Source organism: Corapipo altera, unplaced genomic scaffold (assembly GCF_003945725.1).
Source record: "Corapipo altera isolate COAL_440 unplaced genomic scaffold, ASM394572v1 79, whole genome shotgun sequence".
Lineage (NCBI taxonomy): Eukaryota > Metazoa > Chordata > Aves > Passeriformes > Pipridae > Corapipo > Corapipo altera.
This window is the reverse complement of record NW_020884927.1, coordinates 2,881,857-2,901,038: the sequence shown is the minus strand read 5'-3', so window position 1 is coordinate 2,901,038 and position 19,182 is coordinate 2,881,857. Positions and strand designations below refer to the sequence as shown.

General features: G+C 42.2%; 1 protein-coding gene across 7 annotated transcripts in view; it reads right to left on the bottom strand.

The window, feature by feature from the left end:
- Window positions 1-19,182, bottom strand: part of PRRC2C (proline rich coiled-coil 2C) — a 70,769-nt gene that overhangs the window by 21,401 nt on the left and 30,186 nt on the right. For 4 of the 7 annotated variants that reach the window (XM_027658337.1, XM_027658341.1, XM_027658343.1 and 1 more), the window contains exons 12-23: window positions 18,015-18,642; window positions 17,039-17,208; window positions 16,195-16,441; window positions 14,918-15,131; window positions 11,888-14,251; window positions 11,062-11,270; window positions 10,291-10,445; window positions 9,520-9,862; window positions 8,972-9,057; window positions 7,891-8,079; window positions 5,398-5,649; window positions 284-373 (exon numbers count right to left, since the gene is read on the bottom strand). In XM_027658337.1, coding sequence (XP_027514138.1) covers window positions 284-373; window positions 5,398-5,649; window positions 7,891-8,079; window positions 8,972-9,057; window positions 9,520-9,862; window positions 10,291-10,445; window positions 11,062-11,270; window positions 11,888-14,251; window positions 14,918-15,131; window positions 16,195-16,441; window positions 17,039-17,208; window positions 18,015-18,642 — 4,947 coding nt within the window. The remainder of the gene's footprint in view (window positions 1-283; window positions 374-5,397; window positions 5,650-7,890; window positions 8,080-8,971; window positions 9,058-9,519; window positions 9,863-10,290; window positions 10,446-11,061; window positions 11,271-11,887; window positions 14,252-14,917; window positions 15,132-16,194; window positions 16,442-17,038; window positions 17,209-18,014; window positions 18,643-19,182) is intronic. The other 3 variants (XM_027658342.1, XM_027658340.1, XM_027658344.1) reach the window with 3 other exon arrangements.

Here is a 19,182-nt window from a genome sequence, read left to right as displayed (position 1 = left end):
GCCTGTCTTTGCTTTTTTAGAATTGTCCCTATGAACATCTCCACTTTCTGTGCTCTTTAGCTCACTGTGATTGTTCAAAAGACAAGAAAACACCCGAAGAATTCATGAGCAGGTACTAATCAAACCAAATGTCCTTCAGAGTAAGATTACTAGGTAACACAGAGCTAGTTCACATGAAAGGAACCTGTTGACTTGTTTACTGAAGGCACTTTTTGGTGCTTTAAAGAAGTGTGAAAATATTTTCCTGTCTTCAAAGTCAAGATGATCACTGCAATAGACTTACGTTCGTCACCAAAGTCTCCTCCATTTTTGTACTGCTAGTAGCCACTGTGTTAGGATGAGAAGAAGGTGTAGTGTAGTCTGTTACAGACTCCTGTGAAGAAAAACAATTCCATTAAAATATCTCCCTTACCTAAATTAAGATTCAAATTTCTTGGACAGGTGTCAGCCTTCCTACAGGAGCTGTTCACCAAGCAACAGAAGATTAGAACTTCACACCGTTGTTTTTTTTCTTAGAAGGCATGTCTGGCAATCCTTATTGCTGACTTGCTACTGAGGTCAGAAGAATTCTTGGGAGATTACAGTTTGCCTCGTGACCTCACAATGTACATCTGGAGACAAGTCAAAACACAGTCTGTAAAGCAAGAACAGTCAGAGCAATGTACTGCCTGGGCACTTTAATACTGAACTGTGGTGGTGCAACCAATGATCATTTGACACCCAAGATGCTTTAGCCATCTGTGGGCACTTTTAGCCTACTTTAAAAGTAAAATATATTGGCTGAAAGCTTTCTGTAGCTTTAAATAAATACAGAAATTTCTTACTATGACAAGCAATGCTCCAGATTAATAAGAACACAAAGGGATGGTTGCAATTTGCAAAACAATTTTCTTTTTCCTGTAAGTCTTGTCTCAGAGAGTCAAGATTCTCTGGATGGTGCAGGCTACCTCCTCATTTCTGCACTGGGTAGTGACTTCAAAGAAGAAAAGGATTGAGGTTTCCAGTCTACCCAGAGGTTTTCCTTGAAGCTGGTCTGTCACAGTGAAGTGGACTCTACTGTGCTCAAAAAACAAGGTCCACTGCCATGACCCTTGCTGTAGGCAGTGACTAGTTGAAGATATAAAGGGCCTGAGGAAAGTGTCTCCTTGAACACTGTCAGCCCTCAGAGAATGACCTACAGTGGCACTGGTACTTCTGTGAGCCCTGTTCAGTGCTGGTTTGCAGTTCTCACCACTGTCATCTCCTGAGCACGTTCTGGACAGGCAAACAGGTGTTAGCAGAACCTGACCCAGAGACTTTGATGAGAGAAATGGTGTGATCCTGGACTAGCCAAGATCCACTCTCTAGCAAGCACTGCAAACTCCAAAGTTTTACATGTCTGAAGCTCAGAAAAGGCTCTATTGTCCATTCAGAACCAAACACTGCAAAGGAACTGAAGGACAAATTAGCAGCAGAACTATTATTGAGTGCCTGGACTTGCCAATGCATAACGATTTTGAAGGCAAAAACTATAAAATGCTTGTTTAATTGCATCCAACCAGTATGACAATAAGTTATTAAAATAGTGCACACTCAATTTACTCCTCAAGCCTACAGCAATGTCTCCTAAAAAGCAATTAAAGCACTGAGATACTGACAAATAACAAAGAATCTTCCTTAAATGACTAGGACAAGCTAAACCATAACAGGGTGAGAGAGGACACAATTTGCACATCAACTTACTTTTATATTCCTGAAGAAAACAGAGAACTATTTTCTCCATTTACTTACTTCCTTTACTTGCTAAACTGGTGAAATACAAGATATATGATGCTTCCCACAATCCCAACTACCAAACTGCAAGTTGCATATTTGTACTGAATTCCAACAGGCAACTTTAGACTGGATAAAACAAAGCAAGCACACAAGGCTGCTTTAATCACAAGGGCCTTCTAATGAACTGGCTTCTTGGTTTTTTTAGGATGTGTTCCTCAGTAAGAAAAAGGAAGTTTTTACTGTAACATTATTAAAAATCCTTCAAGGTCTGGATGCAGTTTTTACAGGGTCTCAGCACTAAAATTCCTTACAAAAGAAATCAGATCAAGACTAATGGCAGCTTTCTCACTTTGCAAACTCACAGCACAAGAAACCCCTTTTTACTAGAATTAAAACCAAAGCACTGTACCAGCTCTGGTGCCCTCAGAAGTGTATGTGCAATGCTGAACCATCCTATAAGGGTGTTTTATGTGCTGAACACACAGACCAGACAAGGTTTTAGCTGTAAGAACACCACTCCATAACCTGTAGGTTAATAACCATCCTTCATTTCCTGGTACATTAAGTCCAGAAATCTGTTAGATATGGCTTAACACCATAATGTTTTGTAATTCAATTAAAGTGATTCTCTTGTACAACTGCTTGACTGAAAAACCCAACTGATTAGTTCATTATAAACTAGTAACAGCTAGAGCAAAAAGCTGTTCATGCTTTTTTTGGAGTTATCTACAAGTTATTTATATCTGAAGGAAAAGAACAGGTAAACCTTTTATAACTACCTACTTTTCTCTTAAGATCACAAAACCTCAAGTGACTTGATGAACAAAGGAAAAGGCAGACCTCAGAGCTGACCTTGCTGTAAAGGGTCAGAGTATTCTACAGGATTAATAAGCTATTTGATTTGCTCCTGATTTGCATAAATCACCCAAACCAGAGCTTGAAAGATACTCAAGATATTCTGAAAAACAGCCTGTGTCCTTTTAGACCTGATCTCTGTAAGACACAACTACCTGTACAAATACCTGGTGCCCACAGCCAGATACTGATCATTCCTGTCATCTGAAAACCTCAAATCTTTAGACATGGATAGGTGGGGAAAGGCAAGGGGTGAGGTGTGTTTCCCAATTCAGAAATGGACACATCAGATTGCCTTTACTACAAAAACACTGCAAAATCCAAGAGAAACAGTTGCAATTGCTCTGGAGCATCACGCTCATGTTCTAAATAAACATCCCACCAGCAGGAGTTGATTTACATCTATACAGTTTCTAAGGTAAAACAGTCTTGCATGATTAAATGCACATGCTCTTATCAAGATGTCTGTTTTGGAATGGATGGGGTACTCTTACAAAGCTTCTGAAGGAGGACAGCTGGCTTTTACAGACACTTAAATCATCAAATACACCAAGTGTGCCTTCCTAGAAGCTGAGCAGTAATCTTTGAGAAGGATGTTAAAGAGCATCAAAAGAGAAGGTTTGCTAAAACTTCAACACCTGACCCTGAAACAACAGGTTAAAGATGCCAAAACTTCTTCCATCATTAATGAGCAACAGAAAGAGTATAAAGACAAGAAAAAGCAGCTGCAATACACAAGAACTCCAAGGCCAGAGCAGTATTTGAACCCCTTTTAAAAGCCACTTAAAAAAGTAGCAAGGTTTATTGCAGGTTTATTCCTGCATAATCTAGATGAAAGTTATCTTATCCAATAAAGTTGCAGGTTGTTGGATCAACTTCCAGAGAATTAAATATAAAATATACCCACTTCTTTCCTAGAAAAAAACCAAACTTACTGATGCTCCAGGAACTACTCATGACAGAGGAATTCAAAAGCAAACAAACCTGGTGCTGCTAAGACTGGAGTATTTAGGCCTATTATTAAAGGTTTCTTTTAGCAAACACTTAATGAGGAAAAATTATATGCAACACAAACTGGAAAGTTTCCTTTCACTCTGGTCTTCCTTCCAGAAGACACAATCTTGGTGCTTTAATTCTGTGGTAGTTCAAAGAACCCTGGCAACCCGTGTTTAACTAAGACTAGACAGGCACAAAATCCAGACACTCCTTTTGAAGAACTCATCCTTTAAAAATACAATTGTAGAGAGTAAATTCTGCTGATTTTAGTAGAGTTACTTGATTATATTCAGTTAGCCTGCATAACAGAGATAGGTTTCTATTCTGTGCGTGGCTTAGAAAAAGCATCTCTTCCCACGTTGGGCTCTGGTCACAGGAGCTGGTAAGACAGTGAGAAAGCAAAGGATAGAGACAAACAGCCTTCTTACCAAATACCCGAGCAAGCTGGTGTTTACTGCTCTACACCTCTGATTCTCATACAAGAAGGGCACTTTGTCCTTTTCTGGGAGGAACATAAACCACTCACTGCTACTTACAAGATGGAAACTGGCAGGAAGGATGAGAAATCCCAGCACTGAATTTTCTCAAGTATTTGCCATTCCACTCAAAAATCAAGTTTACAGCTACCATGGTTGGACACAAATATCCTCCCTAACACTATAACAACACTTCACTGAGAGAACAGAGCATCTTCTGCTTGCATGGCACCTTGGCAAAAAGCTGCCAAAGCTGTCCTGTGCTTTGGTTTTTTCCAACTGCGGGTGACAAGGATCAATTGTGAGTGGTCCACATTTCAGATTCTTCAACTCTTAATGGAACTTTAGGAGAGAATAAGTTTTCCTTAATGGCATCAGATGATTCCTGATTAAGACTAGGATGACTGAAACAGCACACAACAAATAAAACTGCTTCACAAACATACAAGAAGCATTTTTCCCTTACTAAAGAAGGTGTAACTATTAACTAGTAGCTACTCAAACTGCATGGTTCTTTTACATTTGAGAGATGACAACCACAGCTCTCGCTCAAGACACAATGCTGCAGTCCCCAAACAGGCCCTTAGGCAAAAAGGAGAGCACCTCTGGGGATGTTTTTTCAGCCAGTGCTATCAATGCACCACAGCTCAGAACTGAGCTGCAGAACAACGAATACTGAGAGAAAGTCTCCATCTCACTGTTGAACAGTTATAAAGAAGTCAGGGTAGTTCCAGGCAAACTACTATGATGAGTCCTCAGTATCCTGAAGGAGTTCTGCCAGGGACATCTTGACAGTGTCTAAGCCCAGAGGACCTGACAAACAGACCCTTTAGGTAAACGGAACAAGCCTTAGCCAATGCCTTAGCACATTCCCAGTTTAGAGGTTTCTCTTTTCACAGAACAGCACTTATTTCACAGCTACAGGTCATCTATGCACTCAGCCAGCAATCATACACACTACTGCACTCCAGTTCTCTGTTGGAAGTCATCTTGCATCCATCACATTTATCTGAATTCACAGGTTCTGCCTACACCAGGCTCCAGTGCCACTCTCCACAGCAACACTCAGGACTGAGTGCTCCCATCCATATGGCAGCAGGACAGTTTAAAATCTCGCCAGCTGGTCTCTGCACAGGGTGTGACAAACAGTATGTCTCCTACCACTCCTGCAGAGCTGTTATTCAAGTAGTACTAATGTTTCATATCTGCTGTTCAGTAGGCTCAGCTGTCCAGGTAACTACCACCAAGTGGCAATTACCTCACTGCAATCATATTTTACATACAGTGCTCAGTTATATGTCAGTGGTTTTCTTACCTTTGTGTTTGTTCCAAACTCTGGAGCAGATACAGATATCATCGTTCCTATTTCTGTGCTCAGTTCACTCGTTGCTTTGGTTTCCTTTGTAGTGACAGGTTCTGGACTTCTGACAGAGGTGGGAGATGGCTTCTCCTGTCCTTCAGGCTCTCCCTGCTGGGCATCCTTCACCTTTCTGTTCTTTAAAGAACGCTCTTTCCCAATAGGACCAGGCTTATACTCTTTGTTTTCTACTGGACTCAAGTCTGGAAGCTAAGTTAGTGTTAACTTGTCAGTGATGTCTTCCCTGTTATGTCCTATCCAACAAGAATATTCTGACATGCTTAAAGTAACTGTTTAAATATAACAAAGCTTTCCTGAAGGGTAAGCATTTCCTAACAGAAAAATCATTTTACAGTATGTTCGCAATACGTCCATGAAATGCGTTAATTTTGAACATCAGTTATTTAAACCATTGCTTTTGAGCAACACATTTTTAAATGTGAAGTGGTAGAGTTCAACTAAAATAAGATCTAGTTAAAATCTACACTAGAAAGTCAGCTTTGACTGTCCTTACAAGAAAAGCAGAAAAAAATACAGAAAAGCACAAAACACAGAAAAGCAGAAAAACATACAGAAGCCACATGACTGTGTATACACACAGGTTATTTTCATTTCAGAGAATCAGGAATTTACAGGGCCCCAGAAAACTAGAACAGAAGACCCTACCTTCATTTAAAGTTATCTTGACATATGGATGTTGGCAGCATTTTTCCCCGGGAACTGATCACTAAGGGAATATCCAGAAAAAATAAAACACCTACGCACAAGTGTTGCCTTCCATTGCAGACACCACAGTTGGAATAACTGCTGCAATTCCATAGTTCCTTTATGTGCAGCTAAACTAAAGCAGAATGAAGGGCCTTAGGGAGCCTGAATGCTCTGCTGTTTCAATAGCCATGTCCTTTCTGGCTTCACTACTGAGCAGAACAAGAATTCCTTAAAGGCAGTCCTTAAAATTCTATTCCTTAAGCTTTGATAGTGGAAAGACAGAAGCTGCTGGTATTGTCCCTATAAATATAAACCAGCTGTCTCAGCAGCAGATGAAGACTCTACAATATGATGGCTTTGGGCATTTGGTACCCTCAGGAGGCCAGCAGAGACTGGCTTTTGTGGGGGAGGAAGGGAACAAAGCAGGAGCCAATGCCTGAGCTCTGAAACGCTGCAATCAGGAACATCAGTCCCACCTCACCCAAATAATTTTTGCCCTAACAGTTTACAGAGGTTGAAATACTTCCAGGCACTTTAAGGTCACATTTAGAAAGGCAAATTGCTTTGTTTCAAGTATGATCCTCTTACGTTGCCCATATTAATTCAATACCAACCTCCAATCCTGAACATAAGCTTGTATTTAGGCTTCACAGCAAACAATAACACCACGGGGGTGATGGGTGTGTAGGAAATGTTTGTTTGTTGGGATTTCTTTTTTTGCCATCAAGACAGTTAAAGGAGTACAGCTCCCTCATCCAAAAGTGCAAAAAAAAATGTTAACCTCCAATTAATTTACCATTTAGTCACACATGTCTTTCAATAAAACCTGCAGGGTTCTTGATAGCTATAACCAAGCAGAAAAAAGGAACTTTCTACACCATGCAGACTCCTTATTTAACTTTGGAGTTCAGCATCTGTAAGTGATTTTATGTGGGCAGTTTTAAGCATGCTGCAGCATATCTGAGATATGGGTTACTGTAATTCACTTGTAGTTTTAACTACTGCATATTGTCTGCTGTATGGCTTTTACAGTTTGCAATAAAAGCCATTAATTGCAACATCCCATTCAGGGTCTCATACAGAAGAAGTTAAATTCATTTTATGTGTGACCACACTTGCAGATTTCAGCTCTTTTTCTCTGGGAGGGAGGAAAAAAAATAACCAACCACCAAAAACCAACCAAGCAACACAAAGAAACACCCAGTCTTCTCAAAAGACAAAAGGGCTTTAATTACACCAGGACTGCTGCCAAGTCTCAGACATCAAGAGAGACTGAAATAGCCGATTCTAAAAGTCACCAGCCACGTTTATCTGCTGGAACTGTCTCTTTCTGGGAGTTAGAAGCTGGTGCTGAGTGGCAGTGATGCACAGATTACTGTGCACTGGAGGTGGAAATAACAGAAATGTAGATTTCATGAATGTGAAAGATCCCCGAGTGTAATCTAAATGACAAAAGGAGAAGGTATTCCTCCTTATGAGTGGTAATAATAGAAATACAAGATGGTGATGATCAAACAGAGCCCCTAAACCTATAGTGGCCCTAAACCTACGGAAGGCAAGCAACAATTATTTTCTTAAACTAAGTTTGATTACCTAATTAGTATTAACTCGGTTTTAGGAAATATAAAAAGGGAATGCAGTTTTTATGGGTCTAGTCCTGACTGACTGTTCTATTCTTTGTAACCTTCTTTTGGCTGAACTTCTCTAAGTTTAGAAGTTTGTACTGAAATTATGACCTTTTACCTTTTGTGCTTTGATGGGTCCAGCCCGAGGCTGTTTCTGTCTTTGCTCTTTCGGTTCTGGTAACTTGTCTGTGGACTTCTCAGAAATTACAGGGCCAATTTCATTGTCACTGCCACTGGAAGCTGGGGCTCCAAACTGAATAGTTTCTATACCAAGATCGACTCCACCTTCTTGTCCAGGCTTTGTCCCCTAGTTAAAAGGCAAACATTTAACTCATTATGAAAAATTTCTGTATCAATACAATGACTACGGTTCAGAAAAGAGCACAAAGAGTGCTCAGCTGAAAACCACTAAATGGGTACTTTTATCTTCTGCCAGCAAAAGTATTGTTTGTGACTGCAACAGATTTGCAAAAATAAACAATGTCTGAATGTACACTTCCTCCTCCTCAAGTACTGTATTGTTTATAGGAGCTCAAGAAAAAAGCAGTGAAGAAATATGTAAACACAATCAAGATCAAGAGGCACAAATACAGTATCAAAATGTCCAGAGTCAGGTTCACAACATTCTCCTGAAACTTCAACACTTAATGTTCAATTCCAGAGGAACAGTAATAAATTTAAAAATATTTCCAGATCTGTTATGCAGTTAAAATGGTCTCCTAAGACAGCTGTCTCACATTCCTGCAGTTTAAAACAACTAAGACCAAGAAAGTAAAACCACAGCACTTTAAATGTAAAATTTAGGACTATGCAAATTCCACGGGATAAGCAGAGATAATACAGTTACAAAGCACCTACTGCTTTTTGCATCTCCGATTTATGGAACATAAAAAAACCAGTTCTCTGGAGACATCCTGTTTGTCTACACTACTGAACTCTACACAAGTGTTCACATGTAAACCTCGCAATATTTTTCCTCAAAAAATGTACTGAATAACAGTTATCAATAAAATCTGGGAAAGGCTGAATTTTTACCAACAGAACACTTTTTTCCATGCACTAGCCTGTATCCCGTGCTTCTGTGCTATCTCCTGACTGCATGGAATTTTACACATACTAGGCACACCTGGATAAATTGATAATCTGTACCCAATTCCAATGAGATCTAACTTCACACACAGTTACTCTTCTTCCCTTACCTCTGGAGATGTAGCTGAACCAAAAGATGTCAGAGGTTTGTTCCAGGCACTGACTGAAGGTGGCTGAGGTGGGCTAATGGGTCCCACTGACAATTAAGAAAAGAGTTAAAAAACCCCTCAGTGTTGCTAGATGCATTCAACTAAAGGTATCAATTGACTGAGAATTAAATTACAGACGCCTTGATTAAATAAGCTTTAATTAACCTATTCAGCAGTTAACTATATGCTACCAATTTAGCTGCTTTCAAGTGAGGCAATCATCATGTCTGGAAGCATGACCAAGCCTGACAAAACAGACTCCTGAAGGGAGTGACAGTTTGCTCATTGCTTGTGAATGAAGAACATGGTAACATAAAATATTGAGTAATATTATACTGCAAAAACCTCTTTTCAGCTGTTACTAAGCTGAAAAGAATGCTGCCCTCTATTCCCTGTGCAAAATACATCTGCAGGTAAAAAGACACCCAGAGAGACAGCTGGCAATCATCTTTCTCTAACTGCAATGTTTGCCCCCCTCCCTCTCCCCAAATCCAGAAGACACCACTTACATTTTTTAGAGATGTCATTCAGAACTGCTGTAGGAGGCACTTTGCTGTCCCACAGTTCAGTTCCCAGACCGTTGTGAGCCTGGGTGTTCTGCAGGACTTTGCCTGACACGGTGTATTCCGTGCTGGCTGCGCCTCCTGCAGCCTGGCTTTGTGTCGGAACAGGAGCTTGTGGCTGAGCTGGAGACTGTGCCGGACACGGGGGTTGTGCCTGGGCTTGAGCCTGAGCTTGTGCCTGCTGTGCAGCTGCAGCTGCTGCCTGTTGCTGCTGCTTTTTGGCAAATCTGGGCGGGAGCTTGGAATTCTGACCTCGGCCTTTTTCGCTTGATCCTTTTTTGGTCCAAACCTGCAAGCAGAAGCCCATTTTATTCTTACAGCTGACAGTCTGTACAGACACCAACTGTTCATTGCAAAAAGCAAAGTGATTAACCCAATCTTGAAGAAGTTTATTTTTTAAGGAGTATTTAATCACAGTAACAACGATTTCTCATCCATTTTCCTTTTGGAATATACAAGCAACAGGATAAATCTTTATCACAGTATGAAAAACGGTGTTTTCAGTTTGCCAATTCCACCTGCCCGACAGTGAGTGCCCCATCAAAAAGTACAGAATCTCAAGATGGCTAAATGAACATTAATTTTATTAAATCCAAACAATTTTAATATTAAATGTAACTATAATACAGCTTCTTTGGAAGGAAGATTCTGCACACTTTAACAACATTCCCAGTACTGCAAGTAGCATTTTCCCCACTATAAATGCTGGTCTTGTACCTGCACTGTTTGTTCTTCCTTCTTTCTGCGCTCTTCATCTTGCAAGCGTTTTTGCTGCTTCTTAGACACCACTTCTGTGAAACCATCATCATTCAAGTTAGATTGGGAGTCTTCAACTACTGTCACTTCAGGGTGATCATCAATGATCACAACACCTATAGGAAAAGGAAAGGTATAGATGCTGCTGTTTTAACAGCTTCAGGTGCAATGCACCAAGCCAAAATTGGCTTTAGAGTGGAAGCAACTGCCCCACAGACACAGATGGGAGCCCTGATCAATGGCAAACTTCTGCTTGCCAAGTGCTTTGCTGCTGAGCTCAAACACAAGGAGTTAATATTTAAGAACTTGAAAACTAGAGGTTCCAGTACTAGATTCTCCAGGAAATATGAACTAAAACATAATAATGAATAATGAAAAACCTTCCTGGATATTAGCTCTAAGCTTATCAGTGACATCCCCCTGCCTTTACTTATGAAGGTTAACTAAATTATGGAATGTGGTGGAGAAGGGTATGAATGACAAAGTCAAGACTAGATGATTGTAGAAAATTGTTTTTATCTGTACATAATAACATACAATGACATTTGCCAACTTTCAGAGGCACATACATTAATTAGATATGACAAAGGTAGCAATGTTCAAGTGTACAATTACTTTGGTGTTCTAAAAAAAAAAAAATCACCCTTTTTTGTAAGATTTCAAACATCTAGCTCTATATGCAACAAAACTAGCAGAACTACCAAAAATTATCAGCATATTAGCAATACATACTTGCGTAATTATTAAGATCAAATTGAGACAAGGCATCCACTTTTTCCTTAGGCTTCTTTGGACCAGCCTTTGGTTCTTCTCTCTTTTTGCCACTTGCATCCTTGGTGCTCTTTTGTCCTGCAGCAGCAGCACCTCCGTCCTCCTGATGTACAGAGCTGCCATTGGCGGGGTCGACACCAGGCACAGGTGCTGCCTGCTCTTCAAATGGCCTGTATTAGAAAAGAAATTCAAAAATTAAGCCACAGAGAACATTCATATCCCTCTGTAGGGCTGTAAGAGTCTACTGTGCAATTTCTTAGTAGGATCCAGACTGTTACTTTCAGCTCCTCAATGAGAAGCTCAACAGCAAAAGCTGTTTTGGGGAAATACCAAATGCCCTGTCAGACTTCCCATCAAACTTAGCATACAGGAAAATAAAGTTTAATCTAAATGACAAGCATTTCTCAACATGCTTGTCTGTGTTAGGTGATTCAACTGAAGTGCAATGCAGCAATTTATATATTAACAGCAAAACTGCTCACATGAACATTTCTGCTTTCATCCAAATCTCAAGAATCACAGCTCAAGTCAGAAAGAGTACTGTCATTTTTTTAATTAGGCATTTTTAGCATTGTGCATACAAGAACACTCTGCTCTTAGCTTCGGGTTCCAAGTGTCTGTATACAAACAGAAAAAATAGAAAGTACAGAGCCGTGGGTCCATGTGTTAGTCTTACCCTCTTTTCTATCAGTCTACAAATCTAAATCAACTGCTTATGATTTTAAACCACGAGAGGTCAACAGAAGGCCATGACCACATGTGGTTCCTCACAGGAGGTGGTACTCACCCTCTTTTCCCACTTCTGGGAGGAGGACCACTCCGCCTTTCACTCCTGGGCCCTGAGAAATTCCTCCCTGGTTTAGCTGGCCCATTGTTGCCACGTCTGTTTTGACGGTCTATTCCCGGCCGCTGACTAGAGAAGCTTCTCTTGGCTATTTCCCTTTTTGGAGCTCCGGCGTTTTCTCCTGCCTTTGCAGCCACCTGTGCTGCCGCATCTGCTGTTTTCTTCTCATCCCTCTCCCGCCTCTCATTGAAGTCGCTGCTTTCTGAGGCTGTTTCCCACTCTTCATTTGCCTGATCCGAAGAATTCTGGTTGGACAAGTCTGGTGTCTTACTTCCTGACACATCCAGAGCAGGGTTGGAGGGCTCATTAACTGCACTAGTAACTGTGGCACTTGCTGATGAGCTGGTTACCACCTCACTTATCTTGGATGCGGCCTCTCTCTCCTTTAGGCGCCTGAAGCGTGGTGGTTTATCTTGCCTTGGAGGCCGAGCAGGCCTTTGTCTTCGTGGCCTCTCTCTATTTGGATCAAACTTTCTCTCAAATTTTGGAGGTCTTTTATCAATTGGTATAGGACCATAATGCTCATTCCGTCTTGGAGGCTCCCCATCTTCTGGTTTAATGATCTCTGTTTGCCTTGGGTTCCACTGATTGTCTCTGTAGGCTGGTCTCCTGATTGTGGACGGACGTGGAGGACGCCCACCAGGATCCCGGCCACCACGTCTGTACATTCCCCCTCTGCCTCGTCTAGAAGGCTCCCCTTTAGGGAGAAATCCTGGTTTGGGTTTGTTGTCATCATCTCTTATGTATGTTTTCTCTAGAGATCTGTTGTCTACCCTGATATTGTTCTCGGGTTTGAATGACAGGGGCTTTGGAGGCTTCTTGCCATCAGCTCTTTCTTCTCGTTTCGGGTGCTTGCCCTTGATGATGCTGTCTTTGTCTGACAGCAGTGTGTCACTTGCGCTCTCGTGCACTTCGCTGTCAGAGTCCGTCTCTGAACCGTGCTGGCGCCGCCGCTTCGGGATTACCTCAAAGTCAGAGCTCTCGCTACGAGTTTCACTCTCTTCTCTTTGCCTAACAGGCCCTGAAGGCACATGGTCTGTTCTAGGCTTAGGATCTCTGTAGTGTGGGTACTCTCTATTATGGCCTCTGCTGCCCCGACCACGCCCTCCATAAGAACCCCTGTAGCTACGGCCTCTGGAATAATACTCGCCACGACCTCTGCCTCTGTATCCCTGATCTGGGAACCAGTCTCTATCCCTGGCCTCCTTCCAGTATGTCCTAGGTGGTAAGCCAGGCTCTCTCTTCACTGGCCTGGTTTCTAAGCGTGGTTTCTCCACAACCTCCTTGCTGACCACCTTCTCAGGCTGCTTCTCCTCCTTTGCAGCAGGAGTGGGTGGCTGCGTGTGGGGCTGTGGCTGTGCCGCCAGCGGAGCGGGCAGTGGTGCAGGGATGGCCGGGGGAAGCTGGGGAGTGGTTGGCTGGGCAGCTGGGAGCTGCTGCTGGACTGGGGGTGTGGGGGGCTGCACCACAGCCTTAGCTGCAGGCTCGGGCTGGCTGCCCTCCTGGCTCGCGGGGGTCGGAGCAGCATCCTGGGTTATCTTCTTAGCCAGAGGAGCGCTGCTGGAGGCGGATCTCTCCGGCTCAGCCTGAGGCAGTGGCACTTGAGGTGCTTCCTTTTTGTCACTTTTTTCAGGTTTGCTTGTTTTTTCACTAGCTATCTTTTCTCCTTCTTTTTCCTTTCTCTGCTCACGCTCTTCTCTCTGCTCACGCTCTTCCTTCATATCTCTAAGCACAGGTTTTTTAATAGGACCTGATCTTCTGACTGGTCTATCACCGCCCTCGTCTCTCCTGCCATAACCTGGTCTAGGACCCCATCTTGTTTCAGACTTAGATTTGAAAGTTTTCTCAGGTTTTGGTCCTTCTGATGTTCTATTATTGATCAAAATTTCTTTTTTCGGTTTGATCTCAAGTCTCTCAATTGTCTCCTTTGCCTCGATAGACCTGTTGTTTAATTTAGGGATATTTGCTGCTGTTTCATTCCTCTGGTCTTCTGATTTTAGAGAGTGGCTTGAACCATGGGAAATGCTTCTCTTTAGTGAAGAGTGACTTTCCCCCACAGGCACCAATTCTTCTGGAGAGCTACGTGTAACTTTCTCATTCACTCCTTCAAAATTAACTGCTGTGTTAGATGTGTCAGTTTGGAGAGGTGGTACATCTTCCAAAGGCCTGCTTGGGAATTTCTGTACCTCTACCTCTCCTGATTCTCTGAAAAATTCTGTCTTTGGATGAGAGTCCAGCTGGTTGTGTTCTACAGGATAAGCACTGGCAGGGACAGCAACTCGTTCTTGCTCCAAGTGTGCTTCAGACCTAAGCAGAAAGGAATTAAAAATGTTAGTGTGGGGGAAAAAAATTTACTTGTACATATACTCACAAATCAAATAATTTTCTATTAAGGATTCGTGTCAGCTCTAAGAAGTAACAGGTAATAATTTTAAATGAAGCCCCCAAGTATTGCCCAGACAGCAACAGAGCAAAAAGGATTTTTGAATACTTCTAAGACACAGAGGAAAAGTTTTCCTGACCATCCATCGAGCAGGAAAGGTCAGAAATTACTGTCCTGCTTTATACCACTTGTACTTAACACACCACTTTTGAAACAAATATACATCAGATAGAAGTTCTCTAATATGGGGAGAACTGAGAGCAGATGGAGAAAAGGACAACACTGCAGGAGTGTTCTACAAAACTGAAAATTCAAAATATGGCAATCACCATTCATCAGATTAAGCTAAGGGTCCTAAACCAAGGGGTTTCTTTCTACACTGGACTACAGAGCAGGGGTGCCTTCTCTTCCATACAGCAGTACCAAGTACACTGCATCCCCCAGTCACAACTCCCCTTTCAAGTTGTGTGTGAAGAGCAGCCACAACCCAGTCAGTTTAAACTGTGTTTTGCAACACGTTACACAGCCAAGTGTGTGAGCCTGTGTGACTCGGAGAGGTGATGTGCAGTGGCACATAACTCAGGCTTTACCTCAAGTCGTCAGGCTCTTCCAGCACTTTGGGAGGAGAAGTAGATTGCTGAGACTCTGTGTGGGGGTAGGGGTCTGACCCCCACATCATGCGGGGCTCTGACAGAGGCACAGTGTGCTCCCTTGCCGAGCGAGCCATGTGTTCAAACGAATCCGAGCCAGCTGCTGATCCCTCCATCTGGTCTCTTCTCATCAGTGGCTTGGGAGGCATAATTCCTGAGGCAGAGTTAAGTTCAACAATTGAAACAAGTTTAACAAAAGCAAAGAAACCCACCTCAATACAAACAAAGCCTATCAGGAGGTACAAAGCAATGCTGTTCTCTCCCCTCCACTCTCCCTTCCTGACCCTCCATTGTCAAAACCAAACGTCTATTCAGTGCCAGCTGACCTCGGAATGACTAAATCATACTCAACACCCATACCCCACGGACCAACAAAAGGAAAAATCTGTCTACTTTCATTATAATGGGGAGAACCAGGTCTGCAGACCTTCATGGATGAAGTTTCTGCTATAAGATCTCAATGGCAAAAGGCAAGATGAGTGTACACAGAAGTGATCTTTTGTACTCCATTAAGGACTCCAACTCTCTTTCTTTTGTAACATTTTAAAGACATTCTGTAGTTTTGACTGACTTTGCTTAGCCTGCCATTTTCTCTGTTCATTCCCTGCACTCACTGAGGATATCCACTCCCTTGCTCATTAGTTGGGCAGGTATCTCTGTTACATTACATGATAGACTTCTATTATTTATGTCAAACAGCTTTCCTAACTGCAAATCAGATGGCCATTCCACAAATTAAAAAGGACTTTTTAGTGCCAGGAATCTGAAACCACGAACTTATTAAGACTATGGAGTTGCTAGTATGTCATACAAAAGTAACAAAATTTCATGGGGTTTTGAGAAAGCGATTTACTGCCAAGTGCTAACATGTAATGAAACACAAATGGTAAATACACTCTTTCTCTCAGTTCAACCTAACTCACGCCAGCTTTACTATCTGTAACAAAGTAGAGGTTTATGCTGACATTCTGAATCATCTTAGCTGTCACTAACATGGTTGCAGTGTGATAGCTGTGATTTTACTTTATAGTCAAAGGGATACACTCTCATACGACTATAATTTTAGTCACATATGATTAAAATTTGTCTCAAACAATAAAATAAAGTCGGTTTCTTCTTAGAAACCCATCCATTCACTAAACAAAGTGTGGCCAGGGAGAGACTTCTATTTCAAAACCAAGTAAATTCAACAGTCAAAGAAATGCTTCCAGATTTACCAGGATGAATAGGAGGCATGTCCATTGCAGGTCTTCCTGACATCATCCGTGGGTCCATGTAGGATTGCATCATGAGCCACCGTGGATCAAAGCCCATGGAAGCCAAATGCTGAGGATGTGGCTGCATGGGCTGGTAAAGGGGTCTGTGCTGGGGGGGTGGGACAGGGCCACTTGAAGGCTGGGAGGGAGCAGACTGTGGAAGGACACTTTGCTGCTGCTGTTGCCACTGCTGCTGCTTCATTTGCTCCTGCACAACAGAGAACAGTATTACAGGACTTTCTGTTAAGATGAAGACTTGAGCAGAACTCAAATAACCCTTGTAAACAAGTAGTACAATTATCTCTAGGACACTAAGCATTTCTGAGTTAATTGTAAACATTCATCAGGATGAACCAGGAGTAAACCAGACTGGACGATTTAAAATAGCTACAGTTTTACTGGTGTCCAGCTAAGACACAGAACAACCTATACTTCACACATGTCATTAATGCAAAGAGTTCTTCAGACCACAGGACCCAAGTTCAACTCACATTTGTGAGTGTCAAACCCTTCTAGGAAAAGCTGCAGAAACAATGATCAGTCATCAGACCCCTGGTTCCACAGGCAACCACAGCACAATGCCAGTGTGAGCCAGTTTTAAAACCTCTCTTGCCTTCTGCTCACTTTTGTACCTTGAAGGTTCAAGAAGTGTTTCATGGAATTCCTGCCAATACCATGGATGTTATAGAAGTTGGAAACCAACAACTTAAGCTTTTTGGAACTCCTATGGTCATGTTCTTACTCCGAATGAAGCAGAAGACATTCTTTAAATGAGCTTCCATCTTTTAATGAACTGGTTCATTACCTGCTGCCTCTGAAATCTTGGTGGCAGTGATTTCTGGAACTGTTTAGAATAGCCTGAGGAAACAGCAGGACGAGGCTGAGATCCCGAATCCGGCTCACTCTCATGAGTCACCTGTGAAATCTCTTTCTCATTCCGACCACTGTCTTGTCGAGTAAAGACTGCTTGATCTTCTGAAAAACAACAAAAACCCCACACGAGGGAGACAAGAGTGAATCTCAAAACTACGACATTTCACCACAATGTCTGATAAAGAATGTTGTCCTAAAATGTCTGCCTTCTCTAACGTCACAGGCTCAGTTTCCAAAACCAATAAAAGCAAAATAAAAAAGTCAAGAACAAGCCCTCAAAGAGACCACTATTGTTAACAGATCTCTCAGTGTCCCTTTTAAACTCAAATACACTGGGTAATCAACCACTGACATTTAGGCTGTACCTATAATGTGATTTAAGAAGTGGTACATCAATGATACCATAGTGCATTTGGATCAATTTTTTTTTATGAACCAAGGCTTGGTTTAGAATAACATAAAGGATAACATAACCTTACTAAGCACAGTCTAACGGATCTATTGTGGCATTCAAGTTCCACTACAAAAAATGTACCGTGTTTAAATAGCTGCCCTTTGTGTCTACTTCTCTCAGCTTGTTGAAAGAACAAAATAGCTGAAATAATTTGCATTGCTCTTTAAGCAACACAGGTGGTTCGCTCTGCTTTAGGAAGAGAAGAAAGCCTACATTTCTATCTGTATTCCTCAAAGTCCAGCCCAAATCACAGAACCTATTTTATTGCCTAATCTGTTGATGAGCTGGGCAAACAGGCCTAGCTCAAAGGACAGTTATCAGATGTAATGTGTCGAGAAAATAAATGGTCTAGATGCACTAGGTTAATTAGGTATGCAAATTAGACTTCTAGACTACAGCTACACTCTGTGACTCAGCTTTAAGAAGGATAACTCCTACTTGTGTGCAAGGATACCTTTTTCTTCCTTGTTATTCTTGGTTTCACTCTCTTGTTTTTCTACTACAGGTGTTGCCACAGGTTCTACAGGCTCAGGAACCTCATGTGCTGGTTTCTCCTCTTCTTTCTCTTTCTCCTTCTCCTTCTCTTCTTTCTCCGTCTCTTTTTCTTTCTCTTTCTCCACTTCTTGTTCTTTTGCGTTATCCAGTTTCTCTTTTTCTTCTTTTTCTTTTTCCTTCTCCCTTTCCCTCTCTTTTTCCTTTTCCTTCTCCCTCTCTTTTTCTCGCTCTCTCTCCCGCTCCCTCTCCTTTTCCCTCTCCCTCTCTCTTTCCCTTTCCCTCTCCCGCTCCCTTTCCCTCTCCCTCTCACGCTCCCTTTCTCTCTCCTTCAGAGGGTCTTCCCGGGAGGGTTTTGTCACGCAGCCGAATTTCTCATTTAACCGTTTTAGCTTTTCAGCACAAGCTGCTTTCCGCTGCTCTTCCATTCTCCTTTCTTCCTCTTCTCTCCGCTTACGGGCCCGCTCAACCGCAGCCGAGATCTCTGACTGCTGCCTTCTCCTCTGCTTCCAAATCTCATCTTCATCTGGTACTGGTTTAGGGGGAAAGGGTCCCTGCCTTCCCATCTGGCGATCAGGGGGAGGAGGGTGCTGCAATATGAAAACCAGTGAAGTTGAACACGTGTTACATCAACAGCCAGCTGAAATACTGCATTTAACTATCTGTCAGCACATATATCTGCACAGCACAGACTTGGAAGAAAAAGTAAGCCCCCATCTTCCTGATCCAGTTCAGACTCTCACAACCTGAGCTCAGAAAGGAGACGTAAAGATTCAGCTGGGCTCACGCCACCCCTCCTCACCATCACCAAAGCAAAGTGGCAGCAAAGATGACAAACAACTTTTAGATTCGGTTACAGGCTGCTCTAAATCTCAGCGACTCAGGGCAAATCTCAGACAAAAATCCCCCAAGGAGCCAAAGAATTTCAAGGTAGCTCAGGATAACAGAGATTTTAGTTCACATTTCATTTGGGACTTCATCTCCCCATCTGTCTTGGCAGTCAGCCCTCAGCAATGTTCCCATGCTCCTGTCCTCTCTAGTTCCCAACTGGGGTTGGATAATTAAAAGCTTTTGAAATTCTTGTCCATTCACATGCTACTTACAAGATGGGGCTGTTTTACACAATTAGC